Source organism: Pipistrellus hanaki (assembly GCF_964339955.1).
Source record: "Pipistrellus hanaki genome assembly, chromosome: 8".
Lineage (NCBI taxonomy): Eukaryota > Metazoa > Chordata > Mammalia > Chiroptera > Vespertilionidae > Pipistrellus > Pipistrellus hanaki.
In genome coordinates this window covers 10,201,256-10,215,182 of record NC_140510.1, presented here as the reverse complement: position 1 = coordinate 10,215,182, position 13,927 = coordinate 10,201,256, and the positions used below count along the sequence as shown (strand labels likewise).

The window sequence follows — 13,927 nt, the reverse complement described above, 5'->3', positions numbered from 1 at the left end:
CCCCCGCCCCCGCCCCGCTGGCGCCTCGGGCCCTCGGGCAGACTGTCCCGGAGACCTGGTCCCCGAGCTTTGGCTGCGACTCCCCGCCGACGTCAGCGGGTCAGCCCTCCCCAGGGCCCCACCCTCCTCCCTGGGACCGGGGGACGTGCCCCTGCGGGGGGGCCTCGCACCTTCCCCGGAGCCCGGCCTCCTCCCAGCGCCGCCCTCCCCTGCGCCCCGGGCTCCTCGGGCGCCCCGCTGGCTGCGTTTCCGAGCCCCGAGGGCTGCGGCGGGGCCGGCCGAGCCCGCCCCGGGTTCGCCGCTTTGAAAGGCGCCTCCCTCCCGCCCTCGGCCCCGCCCCGCCCGCCCTGTCCGCCCGGGAGTCGTCCCGGCCGCGGGTGTCTGCGGCAGCGGCCGGAGGGAGCGGCGGGGGCAGCATGACCGCCATCGCCGTGCAGGTACCGAGCCCGGCGCCGTGTGAGGGGCTGAGCGCCGCGCGAGGTCCGCCGGCGGCGGGGACCGGAGGGGGGCGGGCGGGGGCCGGAGGGGGCCGGGAGGGGCCGGAGGTGGGGGGCGGGCGGGGGCCGGGACGGGGCCCGGGTGGGGGGCGGGTGGGGGCCGGGACGGGGCAGGGAGGGCCCCCCCCCAGGGGGCTGGGGTGTCCGCCCGCCGCCCAGGCTGCCAGGCGGGCTCGCGGACCGCCGTGGGAAGCGCTGTCTGCTCCCCGGCTCCGCTCGCGCCCGCAGCCCCCGGGACTCCCCAGCTCCTCTGCCTCCCGTGGGGCCCCCAGCGCGGCGGGTTAGCCTCAGGGAGGTCCCTCCTCTCTGGAAAGGCGGTGCTCCGGCCCCGGGAGGGCGGACAGGTCCGCTCGCAAAGGGAGCCTTGCCGCCCGTGGCCCGAGGGCGTCCCTGGGGGAGCCGACCTTCTTGGGTGGGGGCGAGACCGACCCCCAACACACACTCACACACTCACACAGACACACACACACACTCACACACAGACACACCACCCAGACACGCACACACACTCACACAGACACACACACCACACACACACACACACACACACAGATATACACACACACTCACACACACACTCACACAGACACACTCACACACACACAGACACACACACACTCACACACAGACACACCACACAGACACGCACACACACAGACACACACACACACACCACCCACACACACCACACACACACACCACACACACACTCACACACACACACAGACACACACACACCGGCTGCGGTTCTGGACAGGGGGGTGCGGAGGACGCGGGAGCACAGGGTCTGTGCGGGGAGCGGTCCGCATCCCGAAGTCTTGTTTTCTTCTTGGGGTGGTGCCTACAGAACCCCACATTCCCGCCCTCCCCAGGGCGGGGGCTCTCTCCGGTGGCCGGAGACACCAGCCCCTCGCCCGCCCCGGGCTGTGCGGGCCCTGGGGGTTCCATGTCTGTGCGGACCCCGGGGGTCCCGGCCGGGGCCTGGGCCTGGGCCTGGGCAGCAGGTGTCAGACCGCACGCCGCGCGGGGTGGACACCGCTCCGCCCGTGTTAGGGGCGGCACCGCCATTCGGAGGTGGAGGAGCCTGTCCGTGCCGCCCACCAAGCAACAGAATCGCGATTCAAAACCAGGCTTCTTGGTCCAACTCTCCCTCGCACTCCCCTCCTCACCCGCACAGCCCCGCCACCCAGCACCCCTGGCCGCTGGGCCTAGCGGTCGGGCTGCTGGTGGGAGGCGGGAAGGGAGCGCTTTGCTTCGGTGGAATCTGGCTCCGGAGCAGGCTCCCTCTGGGACAGGCGCCGGGAAGGGACCCGGGGCCGGAGGGTGAGGCGGGTTGTGGGCCCTCCCTGCACGGACCTGACTGCCAGTTCCCAGAGAGACTTGTAAACAAGGAATTGGAAGAGGTTGGGCAGTGAGTGCTAAGTTACCTGGTGCAAAAGCTGAGGGCGGACCGAAACCGGTTTGGCTCAGTGGATAGAGCGTGGGGCCTGCTGACTCAAGGGTCCCTGGTTGAATTCCATTCCGGTCAAGGGCATGTGCCTTGGTTGCGGACACATCCCTAGTAGGGGGTGTGTAGGAGGCGGCTGATCAATGTTTCTGACTTTCTATCCCTCTTTCTTTCTCTCTGTAAAAAATCAATTTATATATATATATATATATATATATAAAAGCTGAGGGTGGGATGGAGGGAGTGCTGTGTGCCCTTAGGTGGGTGGTGGAGGAAGAGGAGGGAAGAGGAGAGGCCCGCTGGGGGAGGGGAGCAGTGGGGAGTCAGGTGAAGGCCAGGGCTGTCTGGGGTTGGACACAGGCTGCCCTGAGGGGAGGGTGCTGCCCTGTATGGCAATGGCCACTGCGGCTCAGGAGACTTAACCAAGGAGCCAGGAACTGCTCTGAGCACCTGGAGGGAGGTCTCATTTCAGTGGCAGCCACCACTGAGGTAGCCGCTGAGATCCCCTTTATAGGTGAGGAAAGAGGGGATCACTGCCAGAGGTGGAATGGCTGGCTTCTGGGGCTGCACGTCCAGCCACTGGCGTGGCTCCAACTGATGATGGCGGGAGGGGAGTGTGGATTTTAGAGCCTGTGTTGGGGCCGCCCAAAGTGCCTACTTGGGTGCAGATGGGGACCCGGGTTATACGATCTTGGCCTGGGACCCAAAGACCCACGAGTGTCATGGTGCACTGTTGTGAGTCACAAGAAATCATTCATTTGGGCTCACAGACGAATAAAGGGAAAGGTTTGCCCATTTTTATCTAAGAAGGTCAACGCTCTAAGAGATTAAAGTGATGCCCAAGGTCACACACGGCCGGGGCCTGGCAGGTCAACTCCTGGTACCCACTGGACCTCACTGCCCCCCTGCCCCCGGGAGAGGATTCAGCTCGGGGTCACGAGCGGAGATGCCAGAAGCCCAGAAGCCGGTGTGGTGCCCGGTGGTTAGGAATGAGGGCTCCGTGTGCATTGTTACTGTAACTAACCCTAATAGCGGGGGAAGTGGGAGCTGCACCTGAGCCACGCACTTTTATACACACGGTCCATCAGTCCTCCGGGGTTTTGCTGGTGGCGGGAGAGTTGAGTGCATGGTATTGGGCGGGGAAGAATGAGCTGACATCAGCTGTCTTCTCCTTCTGAGACTGGCGTGATAGCTGAGGGCTTAAAGTCCAGTCTGTGCTCAGGACAGGTGGGGCCGAGAGGGACGGGACGTACCTGTTCCTCAGACAGCGTGATGTCTGGGGGCAGAAGCTTCTGGGCCCCATGTTCTTATGACTTGTTCTCTGCTCTGGGGCTTTCCCACCCACGACCTTATCAACCTCTGGGGTGTAGCTTTGCCCGGGGCCTTTACGGCCACTGCTGCTCCGCAGGAGTCAGCTTCACTGGGTCGGTGAGAGGACAAGGGCCAAGGAGGTGAAGAAAGGCCCAGGAAAAACACCTTTACTGGTTTGTAGACAGAGGTTTCAGCATTCCCTTGGTTTATTTTAGCAGCACAGCCGGTTTTCCTAATCTTCCCAGTTCAGACTCCGGATCCCCACCGTCTCCAGCAGGTAACGGGACCTGCTAGTTGGAGTGAGGAAGGGCCCAGAGGCAGCTCCCCTGCTCCCCTGATGGGCACCTGGAAGCTCCATCGGAAGCAGGGGACACAGTTTGAGAAGCACAGCCCGGACTCCTGCCTGGTGCTCCTCGCTGCCCCACGGCTGCCTTTGTCCTGACAGCTGGGGCCTCCTCCGCCCTCTTGAACCCTTTCCCTCGCCAGTGCCATTGAGCCCCTAACACAAGGCCCTGCACCGGGAAGGCCACAGCTGGTGCTTTGAGCCTCTCCTCCCGGCACACTGCCAGTTTTCCCGGGATTGGGCAGCGGTAACAGGCTTTTTGTGATGTAGGTGAGTGAGCTTGGGCAAGTCCCCTGACCTCTGCATGACAGTTTCTTTCTTTGCATGGAGCTTCCTACTCTACCAACCACACAGGTTTCGGAGTAAAATGGGACCCTCTGAAGCAGAAGTGCAGAGAGCAAATGAGGCCCTTTTTCACGTGACCCTGGGACTGAAATTAGCAGAAGCTCCTGCTCTCCTCTGCAAGTTAGCAGCCAGCCTGATGTTCTAGGACCCTAACCACAGGGCTGTGCCCGGAGCGGGGCTTTATTCTGTGTCCCTCACTGAGAGGCGTGGCCTGGACTTGCCTCTGGAGGCCTCCGTTAGCACAGGGTGCAGGGCGTCTCCACAGCCGTTCAGTGCCCCAGCATCGCTGTCATGTGTGAGCTGTCGTTTTGCTTACCTCCCAAGTGTAACCTGGGCTGCTTTGCCACACACTGGCTGGCGGGAGACTTGGGTTCAAAGGCAGATTCTGGTGGAAGTGACAGTGGTTGCAAACTTGACCTTTCAGCTATCCCATGGCTCTTCTTGCACACCCACTGGATGCCCAGGTCAAGCGCTGTGCCAGGTGCTGGGGACATAGTAGTTTCTCTCGGGAAGATAGATAATATATGATACAAGTCAGAAGGGAATGGATAACCTGTGATCAGAACGGTGGGGAAAACAGATGCCTGATGGGAAGTGATAGGAGGGGACCCGACAGGCAGAAAAGACATGTCTGACATTTTTAAAGAGCAGAGAAGAGGGGCAACCTGGAGCAGCCCCTTTCAGGTGGAGGGGCCAATAGGTCTGAGGGAAGAGAGTTCTAGGCTTAGCCTAGGCCTGGAAAGAGAGCTGCTGGGCCTGAGTGAGGTGGCCAGGGGGTCCACTGGGGAGGGAGACAGAGCGGATCTGCAGCGCTGGGGGCCGGGTGAGGAATGTGCTCGGAAGTGTTTATTTTGCTTCCTGGGCTGGTGGCTGGGAATGGCACTGGGTGGTGTCTGAGGACTGTGAGATAAGGGACACCTCACTGGGTGCCTGGATCCGCTTGTCAGACGAGGTTGAGGGGACACCTGAGGTTAAAGAAGAGCCTCAGTGGCTCCACACCCCCTCAAACACCCCTCCTCCAAGAAGCTGCCAGAACAGAAAGTCTTGTTGGCAAGTCCCGGGAGGGGCCGAGCAAGACTGAAGGGCAAGGTGCAAACAGCGCCGTTAGTACTGAGGTCACAGTAATGGCACGGAGGCCGGGCAGAATGTGGAAAGTGCAGAGCCGGCCGGTGGGGGTTAGAAGGAAACTGGGCCTGCCCTGGGGAAGTCCTGGCGAGAGAGGAAACTTGTTCCAGTGATTTTACAACCCTCAGCCTTCCAGGCAGTTTCCTTGTTTTGCTTATACAGAAACCCAGGCCAGCTGCAAGCTCAAGGTCACACTGGCCAGGCCAGACAGGTTTTCCAAATTCAGAAGGGACTAGGATTCGGATTTCTTCCTCTTGAAGATCATTGAAGAAATGTCAGGGAACCCTGTGGGCCTGGAAAACAACGTGACAATGTGTACAGGTCTCACATGGAGAACAGGGAACAGGTGGAAGGGGGAAGGTCCCCCAAGAAGGAGGAGCTGGGGAGGAAGCTGAGTAAGGGCCCTATTCCAGGCTCCGTAGCAGACGGAGCAGAAGTCACGGCTGTGGGCAGGGGAGGCATGCTCAGGGTCTCCCTGCACAGGAAGGGGTGGCGGGCCTTCCCTGACAGGCCACCTCTGTGTGTCTTCCAGGCCCACAGGCTGCTGGGCCAGCGGAGGCCCCGCCGGTCCTTCTTCGAATCCTTCATCCGGACCCTCATCATCGTGTGTGCTGCGCTGGCCATGGTCCTCTCCTCCATCTCCATCTGCGACGGCCACTGGCTGCTGGCTGAGGGCCGCCTCTTCGGGCTCTGGCACTTCTGCACCAGCTCCAACCAGACGGGGCCGCGCTGCCTGCGCGACCTGAGCGAGGCCCGCGTGCCGGGGCTGGCCGTGGGCATGGTCCTGGCCCGCAGCGTGGGCGCCCTGGCCGTGGTGGCCGCCATTTTCGGCCTGGAGCTCCTCATGGTGTCGCAGGTGTGCGAGGACCTCCACTCGCGGCGCAAGTGGGCCCTGGGCTGCGTCCTCCTGCTCGTCTCCTTTGCCCTCTCCGCCGCGGGGCTCCTGAGCTTTGTGATCCTCCTCCGGAGCCAGGTCACGCTCACCGGCTTCACCCTGACGTTCTGGTGCCAGTTCACCGCCTCCTTCCTCCTCTTCCTGAACGCCATCAGCGGCCTCCACGTCAACAGCATCAGCCGGCCCTGGGGCCCGCTGCGCGAGTGTTAGGCCCTCCTCCAAGGACATCGGGTTCTACAAGAACGTGGTCAAGACGTGACCTCCGGTGGGGGTAGGGGTGGGACAGTGACCTCAGAACGCTGCCTCTTACCCAGTACCCTTTGGGCAGTCAGCCAGAAGTGGCCCAGGGCCCCGTGCCCAGGGCCAGAGGCCAGGAGCGTGCCTCCATGCCACCTGCTGCACAAGTGTAGCCAAGTTATTAGGATGTAGACTGTAGAACGCATTTTAAAATTCTTTTCTTGAATCCTCCTCCCCAGGACGGGGATAGATTTGGAAGCAGCTCTGGTCACTGGTGCCTGGGCTGGCCGCGCAGCCACGTGCTGTTCACACCTGCTCCCTGGCTCTGTGCGGGGAGACCAGCTGGGGTCCCTGGGGCTCCGCGGGGGCAAAGAGCAGATCATCTTCCAGCTGAGGGTGTCCAGCCGGAGCCAGGACTTCCTTCCTGCCCTGGCTCATTCTGGCTGCCACTGGGTGTATGGGGACCTCGGGGCACACCACTCTGCTTTAGCTCTGGCCATGCCAGGGAGGCAGAATGCAGGGTCCCCTCAGGATTTCTTGCACCTGGTAGTTTTTCAAACCATTTTTCTTGATTTGACCCCTGCCCTTTGGGAAGCCCTATACTCCCTGTATAAGCCTCCACTGCCAGCAGCTGGCTGTGTGCTCTGGGGGCTCTGCCTGTGGGATTCCTGCCTGACCTCTTTGGGAAGAGTTTTGGAGCAAGCCTTCCAGAAAAGGCCACCTGGCTTCTAGCGCGCAGCGCTCCCTGAGGCGAGTGTGCGTGCCCACCTTTGGTGAGGCTCAGGCAGCCTGAGGTGTGCCATCTCTGATCCCAGGACACATTCGCAGAGCAGTGTCTGCAGCTGCTGGGCCGTGGGTGACAGTTAAACTCCTGAAGAGGCCCGCGGGGGGAGGGGACCAGGAACCAGTGCAGATGTCCATCCTCACCAGCAGATCAGTGTCTGGGGCGTTAAGTGGCCCCCTTTCCAGTGCCTTTGTGCCCTCAGCCCACTTCACTCCACCCTAATCCCCCTCTCCCCCGTCCCATTCCCACTCCCCTACCTAATGCAGTCTGGCCTGCCCTGGCTCATTCTGGCTGCCACTGGGTGGATGAGCTTTTGTCACTCAGTTTCCCTTCCCAGGCTGGGCTGGGTGCTTGTACCTACCTCTTGTGTTTTTAAAAAATCTTTTATTCCAAATGCACAGTCTGTGGAGATGGCTCGAGAGAGGTGGTGTGGACCTTTGGTAATTGGAGGGCAGAGCCCATCAACCTATCTGCTGGGTTCTTAGCCCTGGAGGCGGGCGCCTGGCCTTTCACCAGGAGCAGTCTTCCAGGGGCAAAGGGTGACCTTGTCTCCGCAGGGTGCAGAGGTGGGGGCCAGGGCCAGAGAGGGATGGAACTCCCCCAGGGCCACCCAAAGCCGGGACCAGAGCTGGACCTCTCACCAGCAAGATGCCCTTTCCTCTACGCTGGGGGGCGGGGTCTCCACCCCATCCAGATGCAGGGGCTGGAAAGCACTGGGGGCTTTGTTTTGTAAAAGGATTTAGATATTGAGTGCTCCTCAATCCTCACAAGGCTGGTGGGGAGGGAGTGTTGTTATTCCAGGGAACTGAGATCCAGAGAGGAAAGGGTGAGACTGAGATCCCAAATGGGAGGGGGAGGCAGGCCCTGGGAAAGGAGACAGCCTTGGAGCATGGGGATTTGAGACCTGAAACCCTGGACCGGACTTCTGCCCCCTCCTGGCCAGTAGTTTGGGCAAGTCACAGGGCCTGGGTGAACCTGCTTTTCTTCTATCAAATGCTATAATGCCCCATCTCCTGCCCTCCCTGTCTTGGGGGCCCAGGATAACTGCCTGTCAGGGCAGGAAGGCAGAGGGAGGCCTCAGACCATGTCAGGGCTGCTAAAGGGGAGCTGGGTCGTGGGGCTCTCCTGGCCTCCACTGGGACCTGCTCAGGTCAGTGCAGCAGTTGTCTTGAAGGCTCTGGGATGAGAGCCTCTGGACAGGCGAGGGTCAGGGAGGGTCCACTGGGGCCAAGGACCCTAATGTCTCATGTTTCCGGAACTTCTAGGTTTGTCCCTGAAAACGAGCTGGGGACCAGGGAAACCCCTCCTCCAGGAAGGGGTAGGGAGTGGACTAGAGCATCCTGCCTCACCTGTCTCAAGGACAAAAGGACAGACACACACACCAAATCTCCCCTCAGTTCCCATTTATTTTCCTGCTCCCTTCTCAGACCCCTGAGCTACTCTTCCCCTCCCCTTGTTCCATGCGGCCCAAGTTCCTCGTGAGGATTCTGAGGGACTCCCACCCTCCAACCCAGGGCCTGGAGAAGTGGTCTGGGTCACAGGAGAAAGCATATGCTGCCCGGGGGGCGATGGACTGTCCCGGAGCAGGGCCCGCGCTCTTAGGACCCAGCTTGGCCTGTGTCCACGGTGGCCCTGCTCCGACCTCTCAGATGACGCTGGCCCTGCAGGTGCCCCGGCCCGGCTCCAAGGGGCTGGCCTTGGTGCCGTGGGTGAGGCTGCTGGTGCCGATGCTGGTGGAGTTGCTGAGGGCCAGGGGGCGCAGTGGAAGCTCACGCAGGTGCCACTGCCGCCACTTCTTCTGCAACTCCAGCTGCACCTGTCCCGGAGACCAACCATCAGCCCGGGAGGGAACGCAAGAAGGGCCCGAGGCCCAGAGTCCCGCTCACCCCCTGGGCCTCTGCACGGTCCTGCCACTCCTGCCCAGTAGGCATGCCTCCCCCTCCTGCAGGCCACTCGGACTGACCGACTCCAACCCAGATGTCCAGGGGGTACTGAGGGTCCTTTCTGGGTGTGTCCACCTGCCATCTCACCACAAATGTCCTGAGGGGCTTGCCATTGTCACACTAGCTCCAGAACACCAACATCCTCATCATCCCATGGGACAGCAGGACGCGTTTCCAGGAAGCTACCCTGGCTCAGAGCTCATCTGAGGGCCAGAGAGCTGCTCTGGAAATTCCCCCCACGACCCCGGCTGGAGCAGCCAGACCTTGGAGGCCGGGCTTGATGGCTCACTCCGAGGAAACATCATTAGCGTGTGGCGAAGCAGACAGATGGCCAGCAGCCACAGAAATGCCTTACTATGTGCCATGCCATGTTCACTGTGATTACACAGCTTCTGTGGGCCAGGAGCCTCATGTCCTGACCCAAGTGCTGGGTAAGGGCACAGGCCTCAAGCTAAGCAAGCAGGCCCGAAGGAGGCAATGGCCATTGGGGAGCCTTTGGGTTGGCAGAAGTGCCAGTTGAGTTACTCATTTTACAGACGGGAAGACTGAGGCCTGGAGTGGGGCAGCGACAGGTCACCATCCCGCCAGGAGCCGGCTTCCGGGGCAGTGCCTGCACTCTCCTCCATTTCCAGGCTTTCCCGGGATAAGCATCGGCTGTAGTGCTTGTTAAAAGCACCCCAGGCTCCAACCCAGGCCATTTTTGCTGACTGGAAACTGGGGGCAGGGCCCAGCAATTGTTGACCAAGCCTTCCAGAAGGTTCTGTTGTTCCCATAAAGTGACTCAGAGTCTGAGAAGACAGGCCCAAGTCCAGCACCCGGCCTGCCCTGCCCACCCCGCCACCCTTTCCAGGCAGCTCGCTCTGACCAGAACCAGTGGGTGGGAGCCCTCCAGGCACTGGGCAGCCCAGCACTCACCTCCCCGTTGAGGAAGCAGTAGAGGACGGCCACCACCAGGCCCTGCGGAGGGACAGGGCAGCAGGGTTAGCGCAGGTGCCCAGCATCAGCCTCCCTCTGACCTCTTCTCAGCTCTTTCCTCACCAGCCCAGGCTCCCCCTTTCCCCTTGCAGAGAGTGTTCCAGAACCTTCTCACACCCTCACCTCCTCTCTCTGTGCTGCATCACCTCTGTGATGCAGCTCCTTGGGGCAAGGGCAGGGTTCCTTTCATTTGTTGTCCCTTTGTCTAGCGTAGACCTTGCACATGTGGTGTCTGTGACACTGAAGTAAGAGCTCTAACAGGGCGCGGGAAGGCCGGTCACCTGGTTAGTCAGGTGGGCCACCTGGGAGAAGCCGGGGTAGTGGCACCTGGCGAAGGGCTGGGGGCCATCCATGTGACACCCTGGGCCCTATGTGGGCTCAAGTTCAAGACAAGCTGGGCCTTCCCACGGAACCGCCCTCTTCCCGTAATTTGCCAGAATGACTAACAGAGGAAAAGAGAGGCCCCGCTCCATGTTCTCTTAGAAAACACCAAGCTGCTCCTTGGGCCACGTACGTGCGAGTCTACGAGAAAGGCGATGTTGCCTTAGAGGGCGTTGCTCAAAGAGGATGTTCCCAGGCCAAAGGCTTGCAATGTCACCCAGCAAGCTTGAGATTGCAAACACACAAGGGCAAGATTCTTGCCAAGAGAATGAAAGTAGGAGTTGAGCATGTCAAGCCTCTAAGAGGCAAGAGAGCTTCCTGAAACGTAAAGGAGAATGTTCAGAGAGAGAAGGAAGCCAAACAGAAAGGTTCCTGGGCTCAACTGAAGTAGCTGCTCCTCCCAGGGCAGCTCCCTGTGAGAACCAGGGCCACGGAGCCTGGGCCGCGGGAGCCCACGCCCTCCCTAGAGCTCGTGGCATGACAGGTGTAAAGAAACAAAAGACCCTTGTTCTGTTCAAAATGCCATTTTCAAATGAGAGTAGAAGAGTGGTGTCCCCTCCCCCAAAGAAATATTTAAAGGGAAAAGAGATGAGCTGGAGATGTTTAAACCTGGCCAACCATTCAAACTGAAAAATGAATGTGCCGATGTGTGGTCAGAATAAGCCCGTGTGCACGTCCTGGTCAGCCAGCCGCAGGCGTGACCTTCCTGCGAACTGACAGGTGAATGCATCTCCTGGGGAGGGGGCCTCCGGGCCACATCCGATCTGTGGTGGGGCCTGTGCTTCCCGCTGTCAGGAGCTCCTGTGTGCCCACTGGTGTCCCCTGGGATGAGGGCGTGGACTCTGCCAGGTAGAGCTGACAGCCTGGGCTGCAGGAGCTGAGCCTGATAGGTGTGCGTAGAACCACGAGCCATGAGCAAGGTCTCTGCTGTGCAAATTCCCTGCTCACCACCTCAGGGGCCTACCGGGGGCCACCCTGCTCGTCCTTACACTACAGGCCCTGCCCGAGGCCTCGGTGTCACAGCTCTGACCTCAGTGGCCCAAGCCCTCTTCCCTAATTCCGTCGAGGCCTGCCCTGAGCTACTTATTACATTGGAAAGGACCCCAAAGAGCAACACACAGGCCCATCTATAGTGGGCTTAATCCCAGGATGGCTCTGGGGTGTTGGCATTGAACACGGCTTAGTGACAAAACTAGGAGGACTTGCTTTAGATTTTCAGGCATCAATGACGGCTGCCTAGAATGGGGACAAGTTGGTGGGGGGCGGGGAGGTGTTTTTGGCAAACACTTACCCAAAGAGGAACTTTTGCTGCACATTAGAACACCCGGGAGCTCTGCTCTGAGCCCCTAATCTGAACATCTGGGGCTGGGGCATCCGCAGCTGTGAACACTCCCCAGGTGGCTGGGATGGGCATCACTTAGGAACCCGGGCCAGAGGGCAGGAAGGGCAGGCTGAGATACAGCAGCTTTGAGCACAGCTTGGCCTGCACAGCTGTGGGTTTCTGGGTGCCAGGTGCTTCATGTAATCTTTGCCAAAGCTCTAGGAGGCGGGTGGGAGGATCCCTTTCACAGGGGAGTGACCTGAGCCTCCGGGGTTCATGCAGGATGGGAGCTGTGTCTGCTTGGCCGGAGGGGGCTGTCAGGCTGCCCGCTGAGGCCGCTGCCCACCTCACTGGCCCAGGGTTGCCTGGCCTCACCTGTCTGGGCCCCAAAGATCCCAGGACACATTTTCCCAGGTGAGGGCAGGCGCCCTGGGCCTGGGAACGTTAGATGTGCTCCAGGTACGGGTAAAGAGGCCTTACACAGCCAGCCACGATGGGAATTCTGCAGTCATTCAGAATGGAGTCTTTAAAGACTTTTAATGACATGGGGAGTTGTTCCTGATGGGCCTGATGAGAATTAAGCAAACAAACAGGATGCAAACACAGCTTGATCCCAATTGCACGTGCCTGGGGTACACGTGTGTGTCTTCCTGCACAGAAAACACACTGAGAAGTAAGCACCCACATCTCAAGAGGTCATTTCTGGGTTCTGCGCTTATGAATGAATTTTTCTCTTTCAGCGTTTCCTTACTTTCCAAATTTCCTTCAACCAAGTATTATTTCTACAATTGAAAGCGCGAATAAACTTTGGTTTTTAAAAACATTGACAGAGGTGATAGTACTGTGGTCCTGTGTGTGTTCTTCTTTAAGTCCATCTTTTAGGAAGACATACTAAAATAATTACATTTGAAATAAAACGATGTCTTGGATTTGCTTAGAATGCTGGGGGCAGGGAGTGGGGGAGGGAGGGGATGGGCTGGGATGAAAAAGGATATGCCACTGGCAATGGCCATGTGGGTTCACTATTCTCTTCACTTTGTATACATAGGGGAGAAATTTCCCAAATTACAAACTTAAAAAATATGTTATATGTAATATAAATGCCATAATGCAAACAATGATATATGTTTGTATGTAAACAAAGGTTCTTTTAAAAACCCACTCAGGATCCTTTTTCTCTGTAAGCATTCCTATGGGAACGCAGGAAAGTGCTCTGGTTTTCTCCAGAGAAGAGCCTTTTCCTGGGTGTCCACAGCCCCAGTGACAAGCCCCAGCGCCAAAGGGCAGGGAGTCCCCATCCCGCAGGGCCACCTGGGTCCGTGCTCTCAGAGAGGCCACTGCCCCTCTCAGCTGGGTCAGGCCTTCCAGCTGCCTGGACCTGGAGCCCCCCACCCCCACCCCCCTTTCTGCTAAATGTGCCTCCCGTACATTCCAAGAGCAGTGGGCTCAACACTTCTGGCCTAGAGAAAGAGAATCCTGGGTTTCCAGAGGCTGGGTCCTCTGGGGCTCTGGGCAGAGGTGGCTCAGGGGAAGGCAGAGGGGACAGCCGGGCAGGGGGGGAAGGGGGGGGCCTGAGGGTGTGGTTTAGAGCAAGACTGGACTCCACTCAATTATGTGTTCCCAGTGATGTGTCCTGAGAGTGACAAAAAGATGGCCCTGAACAGAACAGAAGGAGGCTCTGGGCACCAGGCCCACCCTCAACAGAAGCTGGGAGTGAGGAGGCTCTGAGCCCCTCACCGGGCGCTGGCCAGCCCGGGGAAGAGAATGGCGTCCTGATGGACCCCGCTGGGAACAGGCTGGCTTCTTAGGAAAACCACGGGGAAAAATGCCTCTCAGGCCCCAAAGCCTATAATCTGGAGGCCTTTCCAGAGTACTAGCTTGTCTTCATCTGTGGATGCTGTAAATCATGAAACAAATTGTGTTTCTGCCGTGGCTTTGGCTCCTGGGAAGCTGAGTTTCTGACCTGCCTGTCCCGCAGTTACAGGACTTAATGGAATTGGCTTCTGTATGCGCGCTTTTGGCTTAATTTTCTCTTTTCACTGACCCCTCGTGACAGCGCCCTCTGCACGTTTTCCCTGAAAGCTACCCCACATTGTCTGCAGGAGAACACACTGTGAGCAGGTGAGCAAGTGACCTGTGGAACGGGGAGCCCCTGCGGCCAGACAAGGCTACTCATTTTTTACCCTCACAACGCATGTGGAATTAGTAGGTAGGCAATTCCTCCCTTCATCTTTCCCCTTTTAAGTTGGTTTTTATTTTTAATAAGTTGTATGCGCTCATGGTTTCAGAGTCAGATGATTCTAGTCACACCAAGCAGCCTCCT

At 59.3% G+C, this 13,927-nt stretch overlaps 2 protein-coding genes across 4 annotated transcripts in view; one reads left to right on the top strand and one right to left on the bottom strand.

The window, feature by feature from the left end:
* The first annotated feature begins 324 nt into the window (after positions 1-324).
* On the top strand, positions 325-7,399 carry TMEM37 (transmembrane protein 37). The gene is made up of 2 exons (XM_084892236.1): positions 325-437; positions 5,601-7,399. Exons 1-2 carry the CDS (start codon positions 417-419, stop codon positions 6,171-6,173), a joined length of 594 nt encoding a protein of 197 aa, XP_084748362.1. The 5' UTR covers positions 325-416; the 3' UTR covers positions 6,174-7,399.
* Positions 7,400-7,772: 373 nt separating this feature from the next.
* Positions 7,773-13,927, bottom strand: part of SCTR (secretin receptor) — a 60,936-nt gene continuing 54,781 nt past the window's right edge. For 2 of the 3 annotated variants that reach the window (XM_084892228.1, XM_084892230.1), the window contains one exon: positions 8,839-9,884. In XM_084892228.1, coding sequence (XP_084748354.1) covers positions 9,594-9,884 — 291 coding nt within the window. In that variant the 3' untranslated portion in view covers positions 8,839-9,593. Of the gene's footprint in view, positions 8,801-8,838; positions 9,885-13,927 lie in introns of those variants that run through there. The other variant, XM_084892229.1, reaches the window with a different exon arrangement.

Excerpts from the sequence above, each read along its gene's own strand:
- TMEM37 (XM_084892236.1), top strand. The coding sequence starts at position 417 with ATGACCGCCATCGCCGTGCAG. Across the intron at positions 438-5,600 it reads TGACCGCCATCGCCGTGCAG|GCCCACAGGCTGCTGGGCCA; the intron begins GTACCGAGCCCG and ends TGTGTCTTCCAG.